General features: G+C 45.8%; 2 protein-coding genes and 1 long non-coding RNA gene across 3 annotated transcripts; all 3 read right to left on the reverse strand.

Annotated features, from left to right (window-relative positions):
- Window positions 1-53: 53 nt before the first annotated feature.
- On the reverse strand, window positions 54-2,962 carry LOC311351073 (cornifelin homolog). The gene is made up of 4 exons (XM_084471155.1): window positions 2,809-2,962; window positions 1,298-1,415; window positions 952-1,088; window positions 54-413 (listed from the first exon to the last, which is right to left on the reverse strand). Exons 2-4 carry the CDS (start codon window positions 1,407-1,409, stop codon window positions 315-317), a joined length of 348 nt encoding a protein of 115 aa, XP_084327281.1. The 5' UTR covers window positions 1,410-1,415; window positions 2,809-2,962; the 3' UTR covers window positions 54-314.
- Window positions 2,963-3,168: 206 nt separating this feature from the next.
- mrps15 (mitochondrial ribosomal protein S15) lies at window positions 3,169-9,642 on the reverse strand. The gene is made up of 8 exons (XM_084471672.1): window positions 9,414-9,642; window positions 8,030-8,083; window positions 7,373-7,448; window positions 6,459-6,507; window positions 6,270-6,354; window positions 6,130-6,188; window positions 3,890-4,081; window positions 3,169-3,474 (listed from the first exon to the last, which is right to left on the reverse strand). Exons 1-8 carry the CDS (start codon window positions 9,532-9,534, stop codon window positions 3,379-3,381), a joined length of 732 nt encoding a protein of 243 aa, XP_084327798.1. The 5' UTR covers window positions 9,535-9,642; the 3' UTR covers window positions 3,169-3,378.
- Window positions 9,643-16,785: 7,143 nt separating this feature from the next.
- Window positions 16,786-17,668, reverse strand: LOC311351645. The gene is made up of 3 exons (XR_014636753.1): window positions 17,537-17,668; window positions 17,327-17,392; window positions 16,786-16,935 (listed from the first exon to the last, which is right to left on the reverse strand). It is a non-coding gene; the product is annotated as an uncharacterized lncRNA (long non-coding RNA).
- Between the last annotated feature and the right edge of the window lie 1,944 nt (window positions 17,669-19,612).

Genomic DNA, 19,612 nt, shown 5'->3' on the forward strand with positions numbered 1-19,612 from the left:
GGCCAACAGCCAATCAGAGGTCAGTATATAGAGGCGTGGGGGTATCACGGTTTAACAGTAAACTGTTTATTGGTTTATTGATTTCTGATCAATAACGTAAACAGTGCACTTGTTCTAAAACAGTTCGGTTTAATCATGTGTTTCCTCCGTATGTTCTTGAAAAAAAAATATTGCACACATTTTCACTACATGATCAACAGTGAACAACGTTTAATTAACAATGTTAATATAGAATTAATGCAATGAAATGGACGAACACACAGGATAAAGCAGACGAGAGAGAGATATTTATGGCAATAACTTTATAGGTCAGTCTAAACGTCTCCGTTCCTGCTGCGCATCTCTCGCGCCATCCTGCACACCTCGAGCCATCCGCAGCACGACGTCATCAGCGCGTCATTCAGGATGCTCCCCTGGAGAGTCACACAGCCAATTAGTCAATTCACTTATAGAAGTGAATTTAAGAACAGATTTAAGCTGCCAATGGGGCTGATAACGGATCATAGGTATGACTGAGATATGCGGAATTTAAACGGAATTCCGCATATCTCGTATCGTATCGATAGATACTATCGATCTATCGATACGATACAACTTTATTAATCCCCGTAGGAGAAATTCGTTCGTTGCAATAGCCCAGCAGCAGTAGAAAAACACAGGATAAAAGTAAATAAAATACAATAAAGACACAAAGTACTAATACAACAAAAGTAGACGCTAAGGGAAAATGCTAAAGAAAATGCTAAAGTAAGGAGAAGACAAGACAAACAGAACAAACAACAAAAATGGCAACAAAATAGACAGTATAAACAGTATGAGTTATAAATTATTAATAAAATTATAAATTATAGCTCATTATAAACAAAACTATAACATCAAAACGTGTCGGTCTTATCTCACACTATGTGGATGTCTCTATGGGTTGTGTGTTCTCTGGTGGATTGTGGTTACCTGGATCCCATAGGTGAGTCTCATGTGTGTCCTCATAGCGGTCATCCCTCCCGGGACGAGGCCCAGGCAGCAGCCCTCGCCGTAGCGGTGGGCGGTGTAGCAGCCCAGGACCAACGGGCACAGGCAGCCCAGGCAGCCTGGGGGGAACACGGACACCTTCTACATGGTTCTTACTCCTCACACATCTCCTACAGGAGTGTGTGTGTGTGTGTGTGTCTGTCTGTGTGTTTCTGTTCATAAGTGTGTGTGTGTGTGTGTGTGTGTGTGTGTGTGTGTGTGTGTGTGTGTGTGTGTGTGTGTGTGTGTGTGTGTGTGTGTGTGTGTGTGTGTGTGTGTGTGCGCTTACAGATGGACATGTCGTTGAAACAGGAGCAGAGGCCGGAGCTCCAGGCCCCAGTCTGGACGTTGGTCCCGTAGGAGCTCGCCCCCGGCTGCTGGCTCACCACCGGGTTGGACATGTTCACCTGGATCACACACACATCTGGATCACACACACACACCTGGATCACCACACACACACACACACACACACATCTGGATCACACACACGGATCACACACACACACACCTGGATCACCACACACACACACACACACACACATCTGGATCACACACACACACACACACACACACACCTGGATCACCACACACACACACATCTGGATCACACACACACACACACACACACACACACACACACACACACACACACACACACACACACACACACACACACACACACACACACACATCTGGATCCCACCTGGTTTACAGCTGAATCACACACACCACAGCTTAAAGATACGAAAAGGATATTTAACAATTATTCACCTCACAGAGCCTGAGGTGAAAGTTATTTGTTTTTATTAGCGTGACGAGACGACCGTCACACGATGAAAACAATATCCAGAGTTTGAGATCTCAATCTCGGGATGTTGCCCAATATCCTGAGATAGCGAACCAATCAAATTGCCCCATCTTAATAGGTTTGCGTGTAGCATACTAAAACTAGTTATGACGTACCAACCAGTAACCACTTTTGAATTGATGATTCATCAAACTACTTGTGATGAACTAATCCGCCAGATCTCTATGATGATTTAACAAACCTTCAGTAATTAGTTATGATTTACCAATCCTTAAGTAAAGAGTTATGATTCACCAATCCTTGTTATGATGTACCAAACCTCAAATAAGTAATAAATGGAAATATTAACAAAACATGTAATAATATTGATCTAGTGGTTAATCCTTAAAATAAGGATTGCTCAGTCTAGACGGTTGTGTGCAAGAACGGACGACGGATTTGAACTATAGCCTACAACGTGTTACCAAAAGATAACCACAAGGTCAGCTACTCACATCCTAGTGTTAACTACTGACCAGACTATAGTAATAGTAGGATTTAACTAATCACCTAACCAACCACCTACCTAACTACCTAACCAACCACCTACCTAACCAACCACCTACCTAACTACCTAACCAACCACCTACCTAACCACCTACCTAACTACCTAACCAACCACCTACCTCGGTAACTAAAGCTGCCCTCCCAATCTTTATTTCAGAGACTTCTTCATTGCTTGTTAACGTGTTTCTCCAGTGTTGCTTTACAAATTTAAATATTACTATTATTACTATGATTATTAAATTGTTAGCCATAGCTCATTGGAAGGTACTGTAACCCCCGGTAAGTACCTTAAACATTAATATGTGAAATACTTTTTTAAATAGACGTCACATCAATCTGTCCCAACTAAAACTAGTGATCATTAAGGATGATTAAAGTTGAACAACCAGAACTACTATTAATATGGCATTAATGAACACGGTGAGCGGAAAACCAAAGCATACCTCAGAAAGTTGGAGTCTGAAGACGCTGGAAATATGAAATGTTCAGAGGTGTTGACACGAGAAGAGAGACCGAGATCAGCGCGATAACCACAGGAAGCTGATGCACACCAGAATCACAAGCTGCTCTCCAGAGCTGTGAACGTTCACTGGTGACCTGAGAACTGAGACGGCGTGTTTAAGGGGAACACAGCGTCATCAGATGGTTTAGGGGAAAAAACAGTGTTACGTAAAGATGTTTCAACACCTCTTCTCTGCTAACTTTGTTTAATCTAGAGCGACTTCACCTAGATACAACAGATTAGAACGAGAGGCTCCGATATTCCTCCTGATCTCATGAATAATCAGAACTCAACACTTGACTTCCTTTTAAATGCATTTTATTCATACACTTTATTCAGTCTCAAACAGGAAGCTCTTCTTCTTGGAACAACGCGCAGAGATGTGGAACCAGACGTTTGCAAAGGAAAGGAGGAGGAAGGAGTCAAGGGTTTAGTGGACAAAGTCTTCTACTGAGGAGGAGAAGGAGGAGGATAGGGGGTGGGGGAAAGGATGAAGGATTGAGATGATCTTCTACTGTGACGAGGAAGAGGAGGAGGTGGTGGTCTGTATGTCCTTCTTCAGTTTCAATCTCAGGTCAGCTTTGTGTTTCTGCACCTCCTGGTAGACCTGAGAACAGAAGCAGAGCCTGCTCAGAAACAGTCCACACACAGAGCCTCCTCAGAAACAGTCCACACACACACACCATAGCCTCCTCAGAAACAGTCCACACACACAGCCTCCTCAGAAACAGCCCACACACACACACACACACACACACACACACACACACACACACACACACACACACACACACACACACACACACACACACACACACACACACACACACACACACACACACACACACACACACACACAGCCTCCTCAGAAACAGCCCACACACACAGGGCCGGGGGCGTTGAAGGGCGCGGCCAGTGGTGGAGGGGCAGGGCCTGGGGCCGGGGCCCCGGCCGGCGGTGTGGAGGGGCAGGGCCGGGGGTGGGGCCATGGGTGTGGAGGGGCGGGGCCTGGAGGGGCGTACCTTAATACAGAGGGCCTTCTTGGCCAGCCAGCGGCGGGTGGCGGGCCGGTAGTACTCCGGGGGGAAGCTGTAGGAGATGTCCAGCAGGGAGCAGACCCTCTGGAACGCCTCGTGGTTCACCAGACGAAGCCTTTTGAGATGCTTCTTCCTCTGGTCCATCGCCAGCAACATGTGTCTCTTATTGGCCTTATCCTAGAGGAGAGGGAGGAGCCTATCAGCATGTGTCTCTTATTGGCCTTATCCTAGAGGAGAGGGAGGAGCCTATCAGCATGTGTCTCTGATTGGCCTTCTTCTAGAGGAGAGGAGAGAGAGGAGCAGGAGAGAGGAGAAAGAGAGAGGAGCAGGAGGGGGTGGAGAGGAGAGGAGTGAGGAGAGGGGTGGTGAGTAAACAGGAGAAGGGAAGCAGGGAGGAGGGAAAGAGGAGAGGAGGAGGAAGCTGTAAGGTTAGGAAAGAGGAGAGTTGAGAGGAGAGAAAAGAGAGGTTGGGAGGTCATGTAAATCACAACCCGGCCGATGGAATATCAGACCAATATTTCTAATCATATAAAACTTATCAGTACCATACTTCATACACAAAAAAGCAGATGACCAAATACCAGACTACATGTGACAAAGAACCAGTGTGGGAGTGCTGAGTGGGTGTGTGAGTGTGAGTGTGTGTCTGTGTGAGATCAACCTTGCGGGTGTACAGGATATCCTGTAGAACATACGTACATAAGGGTTGCATCAAAGCCAGCAGATGAGGAAATAGCAGTACTACAGTAGTCATAGTAGTAGTATGTTGTGTAATAGTACTTGTCTATAGAATTACATCAGTGGTTCTGTAGTAGTAATATTTAACAATTATTCACCAAAGGCGAAGTGAATAGTGGGGAGCCTGAAGTGAATAATTGTTTTAGTATATACTACACGTGAACACTCCAAAAATAAACAAGATTACACTTTTTGCTGGGATTTATTTGTTTTTATTAGCGGTTTATTTGTTTTTATTAGTGTGACGAGACGACCGTCACACACGCTCAAACAATATCCCAAGTAGTTTGAGAGTAGTTTGAGATCTCAATCATGGGATATTACCCAATATCCCGAGATAGCGAACCAATCAAATTGCGCCATCTTCGTGGTTCACATGGTTTTCTAACATTAAGTTGAGTTCCCCAAGCCTCCCTATGGTCCCCCAGTAGCTAAAAATTGCGTTAGGTGTAAACCGAGAAGTAGCTATCTTGCTCCGTCTTTGAAAAAAGGATAGCTGAAATGCTTCGATTTGGCTTCCGGCCCCAAATGACGTCATATGGGGCCATGTTACCTCCCCTTTCTCTGCTTGGCCCGCCCAGAGAATTTGGCCCGCCAATGAGACAATGAGCTAAGACCGTGCGAGCGGCACATGTGTGTGAATACACACTGTAACACAAGTGTTCTTTGTTATTTGGATAACCGTTCTGCTGTTGGTGTTATGGCGCATAACACGCAACACAATAACGCAAGCTTGCATAAGGCTCCCATTTGGAAAAGGATTGTTGCCCAGGATTGTCCGTCGGAGCCCCGCTGTAGCGGGCAGCGGGCAGCGGGGCTGGGCGGGCAGCCCCGGGGGCGGCCAGCGTTCAGCCGGGCTCCGACGGACAATCCTGGGCAACAATCCTTTTCCAAATGGGAGCCTTTTCTCCTCCATGTCGCGGTTCCCAATTCCTACTCAACCAACCAGACGCAGACAACCCCGGGCAACAATCGCGGGCAACAATCCCTTTCTCTTCGCGGTTCAGTCTGTACTTAATATTGACGTGGAAGTGGAAGAACCAGAGGCGTCTGAGAACCCGATGCAGTCGTTTGAGATTCATAATATCATCCAGAGGCGCAAACAGCTTTTGACCATGATAATATTTATTATATAGATATCTAAATATATTATGATATTATTTAGATATAGAGCTCCAGGACTCAGCACCCGGAGTGTTCAGTGTTCCACTGTAAACACTAGCGCATGGTACCATGGCCGCAAGCTGCTCAGGGCCACACCCCCACCCTCCACCTTGACCCGCCTCTAAAAACGACACGTTTGTGGAGAGCTCATTGTGGGACTGACTTGTAGTGGCTGTAACTCTGCACCAAGGCTGAATTTCTTGAACGTCTTCAAGTACTGTATTAGGGCCCACTAACACCTATATTAAAGCATCCATAAAATAGCATGTCATGGGACCTTTAAGAGGTTGACCTTATCTTAAGAGGTTGAACTCATCACCGACCTTGTGGTGTTTCTGAAGGTGCTCCTTATAGTTACGGATCCTTGCTGTCAAGACGGCCACTGGAAGAGAGGGGGAAACATCAAAATGGATCCCACACACTGACTCTTTATTCTTCGGTTAGAAAGCAGGAGCCTGCTGACCTTTGACCTCGACAGAGCTCCGGTCGTTCTCATCCCGTCTGACTTTCTGCACCAACTGCTCCTTCTTCAACCGCAGCTTGTCGCTCTGAGAGATAGACATAGACACAGAGACAGAGAGAGAGAGAGAGAGATCAGTGCACTAGAAAGCAGTTAAACATGTTATTAAATGATTATTAAATATGCACTCACATGGCAGGCCAACTCCAATGATAGTAGTCTTTTAACAAGATCATCCGCTCTGTTACCAAACAGAAAAACACAATTAAAACAATAATTTAGACTTCTTCATATGAATTATACAAAAACAATATTAAGGATGGTTCTCTTTATAAGACACATACTTTTCTGTTTACTAAACAGAACACTCTCTATTGAAATGATTCTCTAACTATTAGAAACATGTTCCTGTGATATGTGAAGAGGATGTTTTGGTTCTCAGGACCAGTGCTGCGGCCTGCTGAGGCCAATGTGGCCATGACCTCCCATTGGTCAGAAGACTCAACCAATCAGGGTTGGAAGTAAAACAAAACAATGGAAGTCTTTTCTTCTGGGAAAAGGGATCGCCCCAGAGGACTGAAACCTGAACCTGGAGATCAGAGGAGATCAGAGCTGATCTATGAACCCTACTGGTACTGCACCACCCTACTGGTGCTGCACCACCCTACTGGTACACCACCCTACTGGTGCTGCACCACCCTACTGGTACTACATCCTACTGGTGCTGCACCACCCTACTGGTACTACATCCTACTGGTGCTGCACCACCCTACTGGTACTACATCCTACTGGTGCTGCACCACCCTACTGGTACAGCACCACCCTACTGGTACACCACCCTACTGGTACACCACCCTACTGGTGCTGCACCACCCACCTCCCTACTGGGAGCCTGGTGAGGTGCTCTGGTCTCACCAGGCTCCCAGTAGGGTGGTGCAGCACCAGTAGGGTGGTGTACCAGTAGGGTGGTGCACCAGTAGGGTGGTGCTGTACCAGTAGGGTGGTGTACCAGTAGGGTGGTGCTGTACCAGTAGGATGTAGTACCAGTAGGGTGGTATAGCACCAGTAGGGTGATGGTGGTTGAGAAGGAGGTGGGAGGTTCCTACGTCTGAGCAGCAGGGACGGAGGCGTAGTCCATCCTCAGCAGGCCGGGGTGGAGGTCACTCAGCTGGCTTTCTGGGACTGGGAGGTCAGAGGTCACGTGAGGAACAACAAAGTAAGGTAGGGTCAGGATCAGATACTAGGGTCAGAGGTCACGGTCAGGGTCCGTCTGGGACACGCTGCTGATTAACTAGGACGAGCACCGGCTACTGGTCAGGTAGAGGAACAGACCAGTGGTGAAACAAACCAATTAGAGAACCAGGGAGCATCATGAGAATAATCCGGATTCAACCGGGTCTAGCCGGAGCTATTTTTACATTTCTGTGAGTGACAATGCTGACAGCCAATGGGAATCTTAAGTTTCATGAAGACGCGCTAAACTCGCTGTGTAGCAGAAGTCACATGGTCATGAGCTTAGTGAGGAGGAGAGGAGGTTAGGGCATATAGGAGAGGTTAGGTGACATAGGAGACTAGGTTAGGGCATATAGGCGAGGGTTAGGTGACATAGGAAACTAGGTTAGGGCATATAGGCCAGGGTTAGGTGACATAGGAGACTAGGATAGGTGTTATAGGAGGGGTCACATGGGAGAGGAGGTGAAGTATGAGCTAAAAGGAGAAAGACAGGTGGAGTGTGTTTGAAACGCAGCCTCTGCTCCTCCTACCTGCTTTCTTCCTCAGGACCCGGGGGTAGTGCCTCACCGGGACGATCAGCCCTCCTAAGGAGAGAGAGAGCGTTAGAGAGAGATAGAGCGAGATAGAGCGAGATAGAGCGAGATAGATAGATAGATAGAATCACAAGGCTGTACAACAGATACAGATACTGTTGGGAAAAACAGTCTGTCTAGTTACTTGACCAGATAAACTGAGACGGAGAGGTAATAAAGTCTGTCAGCACGAGGGCCTCGGATTTATTGAGTAAAGTGGCAAAGGTAATACTGATTCATAAAGCGTGAGAGATTGAATATTCTACGTCCCCTAACAGTGCTGAGGTCGTCCGGAGCTTCGCCTCCGTGGAAGTTCTGCTTCAGAAGAGCACCCGTGATCCGGTGCATGTGAAACTTATAGTTCTTTCCTAGCCAGGTGTGTGTGGTAGACTTTGTGTGGGTTATCGAGGGTTCTCTTGTCCTTGAGCCTCCAGGTTGTGTTGTCTTTCCGTGTGATATGTGTGTCCTCGCCATCCAGCTGAGGCAGAGTGTTCTCCGCAGATTGATAGGTGGGCTCGAGGGTCATCTTGACCCTCTTGAATGTGTGGTGTGTTGTGTTCGTTAGGTTTGGACCCAGAGTTGACCATATTCGTAATGTAATGTGTCCGTTATTTTTTTCTTTCGTTTTTTTATAGTTATTTTTGCCCATCAATACATACATCACATACAATACATGGAGTCAACTTTATAGCTAGAAGTGTTTTTTGTAGGGACTATCTCATGTTTCTGCACCACTAGATATCTTGTTTCTACACCATTAGATATATTATCTTACCTTAATGCAGAGATTATCTCATGTTTCTAACCTTTAGATATATTATCTTACCTTAATGTAGTGATCAGTTAATCAGCGACAGAATCATAGCTACACCAGATCTGAGTCCTTTCCCTGCCTTATGGTGCGTTCCAGGCAACCCGTAACCCGTGTTTTCACAACCTTCTACCCGTGGAAGTGCCCTGGAACGGCAGTCAAACCCGCCACTCACTGCTAAACTCAGATCGATGTACTCCCAGTTCCAGCTCATAACTTACGGGCTAAAAAGTGTCCCTGGAACGCAGCATTCACTTTTTGCGAAAATTAAATGTATGGATGATGTATAGAAGATGTATGTATTATGTAAAGAAGATGTATGTATTATGTAAAGAAGATGTATGTATGATGTTGTATAGATGATGTATGATGTATAGATGATGTATAGTTGATGTATGATGTATAGATGTGTGATGTATAGATTATGTATGATGTCTAGATGATGTATAGATTATGTATGATGTCTAGATGATGTATGACGTATTATAGGTGATGTATATACTGTATATAGCCTCCTCTTGGTGGTCTCACCGTGGGTTCCTCCTGACGTTCCTCCCGTCACAGCGGACGTCCAGTTCTTTGTCCTCTTGCTCAACGCGCCGATCTCCCTCACAACTAAAGACGAACATCTGAATAACGTCCTCAGAGCCATCGTAGTGATGATGGACCGGAGACAGAGACAGAGTGATAGATATATCGGTGATAAAGCTATGCACTGACAGGAACACTCGTCCGCTACATGGGGGCCGCCATCTTAGGGTAGGCCTGACCAACAGAACACCGAGCAGGGAGGCTCCAGGATCAGTCACAACACACAGATTCATCGATCTATTATTTAGTCGTCATATCCATAGACATCGACCGCTACTGCCTACTGGCGCTGACGAGACGCGGGGCCGCCATCTTGGAGTGGTGATCCGCTCCACTCAGTGTGATTCATTTGGCAGGAGCAATGAACTGTCAGCGCATTTAATTAATCTCACCTCACTGAATACCACTGATTTTCACGCGGTTTTTTGTCATACGTGTAGCTATGATAAAGGACACATGTTTGGCGTGTTTTATTATTCATAGTTGGCTTAACAGTAATAGAATATTCTTATATGCTATAAGTGACCAGACGTCCGAGATCAAAACTGGGAATATAATCCCCGAGAAGGGGAAAAAAAATGGTCAGCTATTTTTAAGTAGAAGAAACAATATGATTAGGTTATATATACATATATGTATATCCTACATAAACAATGTATGAATACATTAGCTATCTTAGGGACTTATAGACTGTATCTCTGTTGCTGCAGCAGCAGAGTTTATTCTGTCTTGACACTTTGTATTGATATTTTGTATTACATTCTTCCCTTAAATTATGTTTAGAGTGATTGTTTTATATGTATTTTTTATGTATGTCGCTTTGGATAAAAGCGTCTGCCAAATACTTAAACATAAATAAACACCTGAAAGTTTTTATATCAGCTAAAACCACCAATCTGTTTCACTGGATTCAGAATAAAACCAAATTCTGTCTTACCCAACAATGTTAGTATTTCAATATTGTTACTTGAACGACTTATTCATGGTTCCAATTATACTGTTAAGAAAGTATTGTCTTATACTTTGCCTAAAATTAGACAAAATAGAACATTTCCTTACAAAGACGAATGGGGCCGGGGAACTAAGTTTTAACTTAATATTTGCCTTGTAGAATTCAGCAAGATTAAAAGTGCAAATATATCAATAAAAATTGGGAATTATACACAAGTTAACATTCAATTCAATTGTATTTATAGAGTGCCAAAACATTACACGTCTCACGGCGCTTTACAGAGTATTGAACATTCAGAGAACCCATGAGTAACAGGGGCGAGGAAAAACTCCCTAGAATTGGAGATACATATAGGAAGAAACCTCGAGCAGATCCACGACTCGAGGGCCTGACCCATCTGCCTAGGGTCAGTTACAGGGCAGTGAGGTTTGTATACATGATAAATGAATAGGTTAGTTAGGTGTAGAGAATAGAACATGGTGTTTAGAGCCACCTGGGGTGTATGTTACAAAGAGGTGGGATGGTTACCTTACCAGTATGATAATGCATGAATCCCATTTAGTGTCAGAAAGTTAAAATAGTCTAGTGTAGGGATGAATTGTCATAGGGATTAGGAATTGTCATAGGGCAGTATTGGATCGCTAGGCAGCGCAGGCCAGGAATCCGGTCAAGGGGACAGCAACAGGCGATGGTAGGGCAGTCATAGGGATGGGACTTCAGGTGCAATGAGGGCCAAATACAAGGATGGCTAATGACTGGTAATGGTTTACCTCACAAGTGAGGTAAGGGGGAAGAGAGAGATATATAGAGTGGGTTAGTATTGCTATACGTTTCATGATGGTTAGTATTAAGTGTATCAATGGTACTATATAGTGTTACACTATAGAGAGAGAAGGCAAGAAATGTTATATATTGATAATATGATTTATCAAGTCTCAGTTCATAGCCGGGTGAACACATAGTAGTTCAACAGTAATCCCAAAAAATACCCCATTCCAGTTGTCAGGTAAGTGTGGCAGGACCTTTTCCTGTTTATCACACATTTCACGAAGGTGGGCTACACAAAATTGGGTTGGAAAGCTAGACTAGCTATACTGTATAGCCACTGTCCATCTGATTGTCTAGTTAGCCAATATCATCATACATGCTTTTACTGGCTTGATATTCGCTGCTATGGTTAAGGTTAGGTTTAGGGTTAGGGATAAGGGTGAGGATTAGGGTAAGGTTTGGGGTGAGGGTAAGGGAGGCAGGCGGTTAGGGTATAGGGGAGGGGAGAGGTTAGGGTTAGAGGAGGGGGGGGGGGGGGAGGTATGAGTAAAGGAGGGGAGGGGGAGGTAAGGGTGTATGGGGGGGGGGGGGAGGACAGAGGTCAGGGTATAGAGGGGGAGGTTAGGGTATAGGGGAGGGAGGTTGGGAGAGGATATGGGAGGGGGGAGGTTAGGATATAGGGGAGGGGAGAGGTAACCTTACCTCATTAGGGTAACATGCATGTGAATAATAAAAATTACCATACAACAAGCCACACAACCAGGTCATTTTAAATGATTTTATATCATAAAACATCAGTATACATTTCAACATCTGTGCACAGTGAAACAATTCTGGGATGTGATTAAAAAAAAAACCAATGGTTCATCGTGAGACCATCTGACCCTAACTCTGTCCCTAACACTGAACCATGAGGAACCTGCGAAGGAACCCTTGAGAAACAAGGAACCCTTGAGAAACAAGGAACCCTTGACAACCCGTGACTTAAGTCACGTCCTGCGAGGTAGAAGTTGCATCTGGAGTCTCCACCGACCAGCTCCGACGAGGCACCGTCAGTGGGTCACTGAAATGTTGCAAGAGGAAAAACACAAATCGTTAGCCTCGTAGCATAATCTATGTTGCTAGCCATAGGCCAACAATGTCAATGAGGCTACCAATGTCGATTACACTATGAGGCTACCCATGTCGATTACGCTATGAGGCTACCATGTTGATTACACTATGGGGCTACCGATGTCAATTATGCTACAATATCAATTATACTATGAGGCTAATGATATAGATAACTCTATGAGGCTAGCGATGTTGATTATGCTATGAGGCTAACAATACCCATTATGCTATGAAGCTAACGATATCCATTATGCTATGAAGCTAACTATATCCATTATGCTAGGAGGCTAACGATGTCCAGCTAGGCGGCTAACCAGATTCCGGGTCTCCCTCCAGATAGGTGGATCCTCCTCCATAATTTTTTTAGTTTATATAATTTGTGTTGAAAAAAATACTTTTGTTTTGAGAATTCTACACTAGAAACACAGTGGTAGTAGTTTATTATTCTTTGGACACCTTGTTTAAATAATTCTGAATCAAATTTTAAACTTCAACATGAAACATGCACACACTCGGGAATTTGTAATTCAGGAATATAGTAAAACATTCTGTGAATTTAACAGCATAGCTTTGGTGGTGAAACGATGTAAAAAAAAAAAACCTGTTGGTATTAACCTTCCAAAGACTTGAGCAGTCCCATCGTAGTCCTCGTCTCGCTCCTGGTGGGTCGTCAGCTTAATCTGTTCACAATACAAACACACATTAAAAGGGTGATGTTACGTTACCAAGTATGACCAGCTGTTACGTTTCAGTGTCCACCTTGATGTACTCTGGATAAACTATAGTAGTAGTAGCAGCTGATGTGACCTTAATTACTTCAAATCACAGCTTTGGCTAAAATTCACAGAATGAAAAATCTGAAGGAAAAACTAATGAAGACCCTCTATGATCGTTTGAAATAATTAAAAATAACCTCCAGGTGTCAAGTGTTTGGTTATGGTTACCCTCCGGTCCAGCCTGGTGCCCCATTCCTGGTCCAGGGGGATCTGGATACCCTCTGGTCCAGCCTGGTTCCCCATTCCTGGTCCAGGGGAATCTGGATACCCTCTGGTCCAGCCTGGTGCCCCATTCCTGGTCCAGGGGGATCTGGATACCCTCTGGTCCAGCCTGGTGCCCCATTCCTGGTCCAGGGGGATCTGCATACCCTCTGGTCCAGCCTGGTGCCCCATTCCTGGTCCAGGGGGATCTGGATACCCTCTGGTCCAGCCTGGTGCCCCATTCCTGGTCTAGGGGGATCTGGATACCCTCTGGTCCAGCCTGGTGCCCCATTCCTGGTCCAGGGGGATCTGGATACCCTCTGGTCCAGCCTGGTACCCCATGCCTGGTCTAGGGGATCTAGTTACCCTACATTATAATTAAGTGCGAGAAAAGCACTAGACACATCCACATAATAATAATAATAATAATAATAATAATAATAATAATAATCCACCCTGGTGACCCATACCTGGTCCAGTGGGATCTGGTCACCTGCTGGTCCTCAGCCTCTGGTCCACCCTGGTCCAGGAGATCCTGTGAAGTCAGACAGCATCTTTATAGACCCGTGCACATCGCGGTCTCGAATCTAACTACCAACCCCCCCGCAGGAGCCCCTTACCTTGAGCTGGAACGACGATGGAGATCTTGGGGTGCTTTGGTCGTCTTGTTGCAAAATACAGCCAACAGACTTACCTTGAGCAGATCTAGTAGTTTGTTGCTGTTGGTTCATGTACAAATAATTGACTATACATTTCATATCCCCCCATTTAGCAAATAATTCCCACCCATAAACAAGGCTGACAACAGTACAAAATAACAAACTGTTCTCATGCCTTTTGTCTACTTCCTTACTACTCTCTAAAACATCGCATGCACATCGCATGAGTGTTGCCTTACTGATCAGGGTGTGATCTGAGTGACCAGAGATGCATGCTGGGATACTGTGCCATCTGACGCCTACAGTTCTGTAGAGGTTCCCCCTCAGGAGAAACCAAGTTTTCAAAAGGCTGTCGTGACATCAGTTACATGACCTGGAACGTCCGTCAAGACCGTGACAGGGACTCCCCAAGGAGAAACGCCAAAGGGTAGGCTGTGAGGCTCCCCCTCTCGGCGACTAGAATACAACAGCTCTTACAGGAGAGAATCATGGCGCACATTTCAACGTTCCTCTTCATAGACCTTGAAGCCCCAGTGAGGCTTTCTTCACCTCTTCTGAAGAAGAGCACAACTGCAGCTCGACAGGGACGCTAGTTGGGATGTTTCCAAGATGGTTTCCGATTCAGCCCGAGAAATACTTGGATCTCAGGGCAGGAGTAAAGGAGATCCAGAGGGCTTGCCAGCAGTCCATCATGTTGACGTTAGGTAGGGAAGCCACGTTGCAGAATGTTTCATCTTCCATCTTCCATCTTCAGTTAGTTGGTTGGTTGGTTTCTCATCCGATTCTGTCCATTCGGAATGCCGTTAGTCCATCCATTGTACCAAGTAGCCATTGTCGCTTCCCATTGTTTGCATGATTCAGTCACACTACAGTCCAAGCTGCATGACACTCAAGTCATCCTGTCCAGTGTGTAGAAGGTCGAATTGAGATCCAGATGCTAGATCGCTCCGGGCTCTTGCTGTATTGAACACCCACTTTGTTATCCTCTTTGATTTAGGCCACAGACTTGAGTCATCAGAAACATCCGACCAAATGACACTCAAGGGTGTTTCAGGAAGAGTAGCATCCTCCTATAGCTGAAAATTAAACTGTTCAGGTAATACAAGCCAAGTAGAAGTAGAAAAATTTCCCCTCACACATGTGGTGCCCCGTGCAAAGTCAACAATTGCCCCGCTCACACTTAGTGCCCCATGCCAGGTTAAATATTGCCCCTCACATGCAGTAGTGCCCCATGCCATGCAAAGATTGACCAGTACCAGGTTAAAGATCACACCTCTTTATTTTCAGTTATTAGATTGTGTATTTACAAACAATGACAATACTCAAAGGAATACAAAGCCAAACGAGAGGAGAGACCAGTGGAGGGTTTGTAGGTCTTTGAGAGAGGAGAGACCAGTGGTTGGTTTGTAGGTCTTTGAGAGAGGAGAGACCAGTGGTTGGTTTGTAGGTCTTTGAGAGAGGAGAGACCAGTGGAGGTTTTGACAGAGACCAGCGGTGGCTTTGTAGGTCTTTGAGAGACGAGACCAGTGGAGGGTTTGACGGAGAGACCAGCGCTGGGTTTGTAGGTCTTTGAGAGACCAGTGGAGGGTTTGACGGAGAGACCAGTGCTGGGTTTAACGGAGAGACCAGTGCTGGGTTTGTAGGTCTTTGAGAGACGAGACCAGTGGAGGGTTTGACGGAGAGACCAGCGCTGGGTTTGTAGGTCTTTGAGAGACCAGTGGAGGGTTTGACGGAGAGACCAGTGGAGGTTTTGTAGGTCTTTGAGAGACCAGTGGTGGGTTTTTAGGTCCTTGAGAGAGGAGAGACCAGGTCGTTGAGACGAGACCAGTGGCGGGATTGACGGAGAGACCAGTGGAGGGTTTGTAGGTCTTTGAGAGGAGAAACCAATGGTGGGTTTGTAGGTCTTTGAGAGGAGAAACCAGTGGTGGGTTTGACGGAGAGACCAGTGGTGGGTTTGTAGGTCTTTGAGAGAAGAGAAACCAGTGGTGGGTTTGTAGGTCTTTAAGAAGAGACCAGTGGTGGGTTTGACGGAGAGACCAGTGGTGGGTCTGACGGTCTTTGAGAGAAGAGAAACCAGTGATGGGTTTGTAGGTCTTTAAGAAGAGACCAGTGGTGGGTTTGTAGGTACTTCAGAGCGGAGAGACCAGTGGTGGGTTTGACGGAGAGACCAGCGCTGGGTTTGTAGGTCTTTGAGAGAGGAGAGACCAGTGGAGGGTTTGATGGAGAGACCAGTGGTGGGGGGGCTAGGGCTTCAAAGCATACAGAGGGAAACGTTGGAACGTGCTCCGTGGTTCTCAGGTGCAGGAACCAGGTTGGGTTCTAGTTGCTGAGAGGGACAGCCCTCACATCTCGCCCCCTGGTGTGTCTCCTTGAGGAGTCCCTGTCTCCATCCTGAAGGACGTTCCAGTTCATGTAACTGACGTGACGTCGGCCTCTTAAACACTAGGTTCCCCTGAGGGGGAACATCTACACAACTGAAGGCCTCAAACAGCGCAGAACCCTCGCATGCATCTCTGGTCAGTCAGTCACACACCCTTATCAGTAGGACAACACACATGGGATGTGATGCAATGATGAGGAATGTAGTAGGAAAGTGGACAGATAAAGTATCTTCTAGGGACGAATGAGAGGCATGAGAACGGGGGGGGGGGAGGGGAGAGAGAGAGAGAGAGAGAGACCAGAGAGAGGCCAGAGAGAGACCAGAGAGAGGCCAGAGAGAGACCGGGGTGGGGCCAGAGAGAGACCGGGGCGGGGCCAGAAAGAGACCAGGGCGGGGCCAGAGAGGGGGCGGGGCGGGGCAGGGCCTACGTGGGGCGGGGCAGGGCCTACGTGGGGCGGGGCAGGGCCTACGTGGGGCGGGGTCTGAGAACCGGTTCAAACTAAACGCTGTCAGCCCACAGCATTAAAAGAAAATGTTGTGACTTACAGTTCGCAGTTTCTTCTTCTTCGTGGTTCGATCGTGATACTCACAGAATCTGTTTCTTCTTCTTGAGCTGTGAAGGAGAGCAACGAGATTAGTTTTACGGCGTGTGTGTGTGTGTGTGTGTGTGTGTGTGTGTGTGTGTGTGTTTTAATTAGTGATTAATCCAATAAATCCAAATAAGTTATTAAAATAAGTTATTTTTCCCATCTAACTACGACGGTAACCGAGTGCGGAGTCATTGTGTGACGTCATGGCCCCGCCCCCCTACGTCTTCCGCCGCCAACTCCGTCATGGAGTCATTGATAAATATCTGCAGCCGCGTCACCCGGCGAAAAATATCAATTAACTCAATTAAAAACAGCTTACGACGACATACATCCAGAACTACTATTATTCAACTTATCAAGTAGGCCTAGATTAAAAAACAATTAAGATAAATTATAAATAAGTGTCCTACTCACAGCAGGTCCGGATGTAGCGGGCCGTTTTACTTCAAAAAGTGTTCGTTAATTAACCCGACGGTCAACCTGGAAAACAAAACGACCAGACGGATCATTAGTTACTTTTATAACTTCAACCGGACGTTTCTAACCATGTTTCGGTTAAACTACTAAAATAACGTCAATATTAACCGTGTAATGGAGACGGCTCAGCGTCTTTTTCAATCTAACCTGTGGTGGAGCCAACAGCTGACGGAGCGCGAGCAGCAGCAGCACAGTGAGGCTCAATGGAGACGCAGCGCGATCCGCACCGAGACCCGCGAAATAATCAGCGAATAATCAGCGAAATTACATGCAGGTGTGCGCCGCCATAGATGTGTGTGTGTGTGTGTGTGTGTGTGTGTGTGTGTGTGTGTGTGTGTGTGTGTGTGTGTGTGTGTGTGTGTGTGTGTGTGTGTGTGTGTGTGTGTGTGTGTGTGTGTGTGTGTGTGTGTGTGTGTGTGTGTGTGTGTGTGTGTGTGTGTTGAGCGGGGGTGGGAGTGGGTGGGTGGGTTTGGGTTACAAACTGTGGGTGTGTGTTTGGGTTTGTGTGTTTAAAAGGTGAACGATATGTGGATGAGTGGGAATAAATGGTATATATTATGTGGATGTGTGAGTGTGGTTTAAAACCATATGGAGTAGAGGAATACTGTTACTACCAGGAATTGTATGCTGATTGAAGTATGAAATTACACCGTATGTTGGTGTATTTCCTTTTGATGAAAAAAAAAAAAAAAGCCTAATGTGTAACATAACTAATTAACTATAACTGTATTGATACAATTACTATTATAGAACATAAAAAATAGAACACAACTTACTTAACTTAAATATGCAAATTACAACATTTGGGCAAATTATGCAACTATGAAAGTCTTTATAGTTGCGTTTGTTTATTCACAAAATAGAAATGCTATAACGGCATAGGATAGGATAGGTACATTGTACTTTTTTTTTTTTTTTAACTTATCTCTATAGTAAGTGGGCCTAACTTAACGAAACACCTGTGGAAGAGGGGGCCCACTTGATAACCCCAATGATATTCTTCTTACTGCTTACTGCTGTATTTACTGCTGTTAGTTGGGCTAGTTGTCTCGTGTTTTTCACCGTTGGTTGGTAGTTTGGTAGCCAGCGTGCTTGTCAGTGGCGATTCTAGCCCGGTTTTAATGGGGGGGCCGAGATGGGGCCGGCTTTTCTGTTAGAGGGGCACAAACCAAATTGTTGATGGGGGGGGACGAGCGCGGTTGCGGGTGCGATTGTTGACGGGGGGTGGGGTTGGCTCGTTCGAGGGGGCCACAGGGGGGGCCGGACTCAGAGTTACGGGGGCACTGGCCCCCCCTGGCCCCCCCCTAGAACCGCCACTGGTGCTTGTAAGGTTGGTTTGGACAGGGGCTTCTGAATGTGTTTTCCTTGGATTTTGGCACAAGGGATTATAACATCTGATCCTGTGTATTAATGAAAGAAACAATCAAAATGAATGATGATTTTTATTTAATCTGATATGATTTTCAAGGCTTAAAATCCCCGGTACAAGAGGACCACTGATCTCTATAAAGAGGGTTAGGGATACAATCCGTAGGAAAAAGAACAAGAAGTTAGGATCCAAAGCTTTTCTCTGTCGGTTTTCCGGTTGTAGTCCTGAGTCGGTTTCCGGTTGTAGTCCTGAGTCGGTTTCCGGTTGTAGTCCTGAGTCGGTTTCCGGTTGTAGTCCTGAGCCGGTTAGCGGGTGTAGTCCTGCTGGGCCGTATCGACAAATCACGTTGGCGCTTTGATCTCTGACACCTGTTCTCAGAGATGAACCACGTGTTCTGGACCTCAAGGACAGGGGTGGTTCTACATTGAATTACACACCGGGCGAGACCCCCTCCGCAAAAACTAGACCAAGCGATCTTGAGGGAGTTTTATTGACTCACTCAGTGTGGGTTGACACAGAGATTTGGGTACAGGCTGTCACTTACTGTAAGTGTAATTGAATGTAAAGTGATAACATTCACTGATATGAATGTTGACATTCTGTGGGTAAAACCAAATGTTAATGCGTCAATTTGTATTAATCTCGTTAAAATAAGATTGCGTTGACGCTTAATTAACGCGTTAACTTGCCCCTAATATATATATATATACTTATTTATTACACGGCTCTTCTCAATGCTGTGGAACGCTCCGTTCACTTGCATGGGCCTTCCCGACTTCCGGCTGTCTATTATTTTTTGATAATGACCGTTGCTAAGCATATAATGACTGCTGTCAAGGAAAGTGGATTTTTTT

Source organism: Micromesistius poutassou, assembly GCF_964030765.1.
Source record: "Micromesistius poutassou genome assembly, chromosome: 8".
Taxonomy (NCBI): domain Eukaryota; kingdom Metazoa; phylum Chordata; class Actinopteri; order Gadiformes; family Gadidae; genus Micromesistius; species Micromesistius poutassou.

Excerpts from the sequence above, each read along its gene's own strand:
- mrps15 (XM_084471672.1), bottom strand. The coding sequence starts at position 9,534 with ATGGCTCTGAGGACGTTATTCAGATGTTCGTCTTTAGTTGTGAGGGAG. Across the intron at positions 6,508-7,372 it reads TCCGTCCCTGCTGCTCAGAC|AGCGGATGATCTTGTTAAAA; the intron begins GTAGGAACCTCC and ends GTTTGGTAACAG. Across the intron at positions 4,082-6,129 it reads ACCTTCAGAAACACCACAAG|GATAAGGCCAATAAGAGACA; the intron begins GTCGGTGATGAG and ends CCTCTCCTCTAG.
- LOC311351073 (XM_084471155.1), bottom strand. The coding sequence starts at position 1,409 with ATGTCCAACCCGGTGGTGAGCCAGCAGCCGGGGGCGAGCTCCTACGGG. Across the intron at positions 1,089-1,297 it reads TTTCAACGACATGTCCATCT|GCTGCCTGGGCTGCCTGTGC; the intron begins GTAAGCGCACAC and ends TGTTCCCCCCAG. Across the intron at positions 414-951 it reads GACTCACCTATGGGATCCAG|GGGAGCATCCTGAATGACGC; the intron begins GTAACCACAATC and ends GTGACTCTCCAG.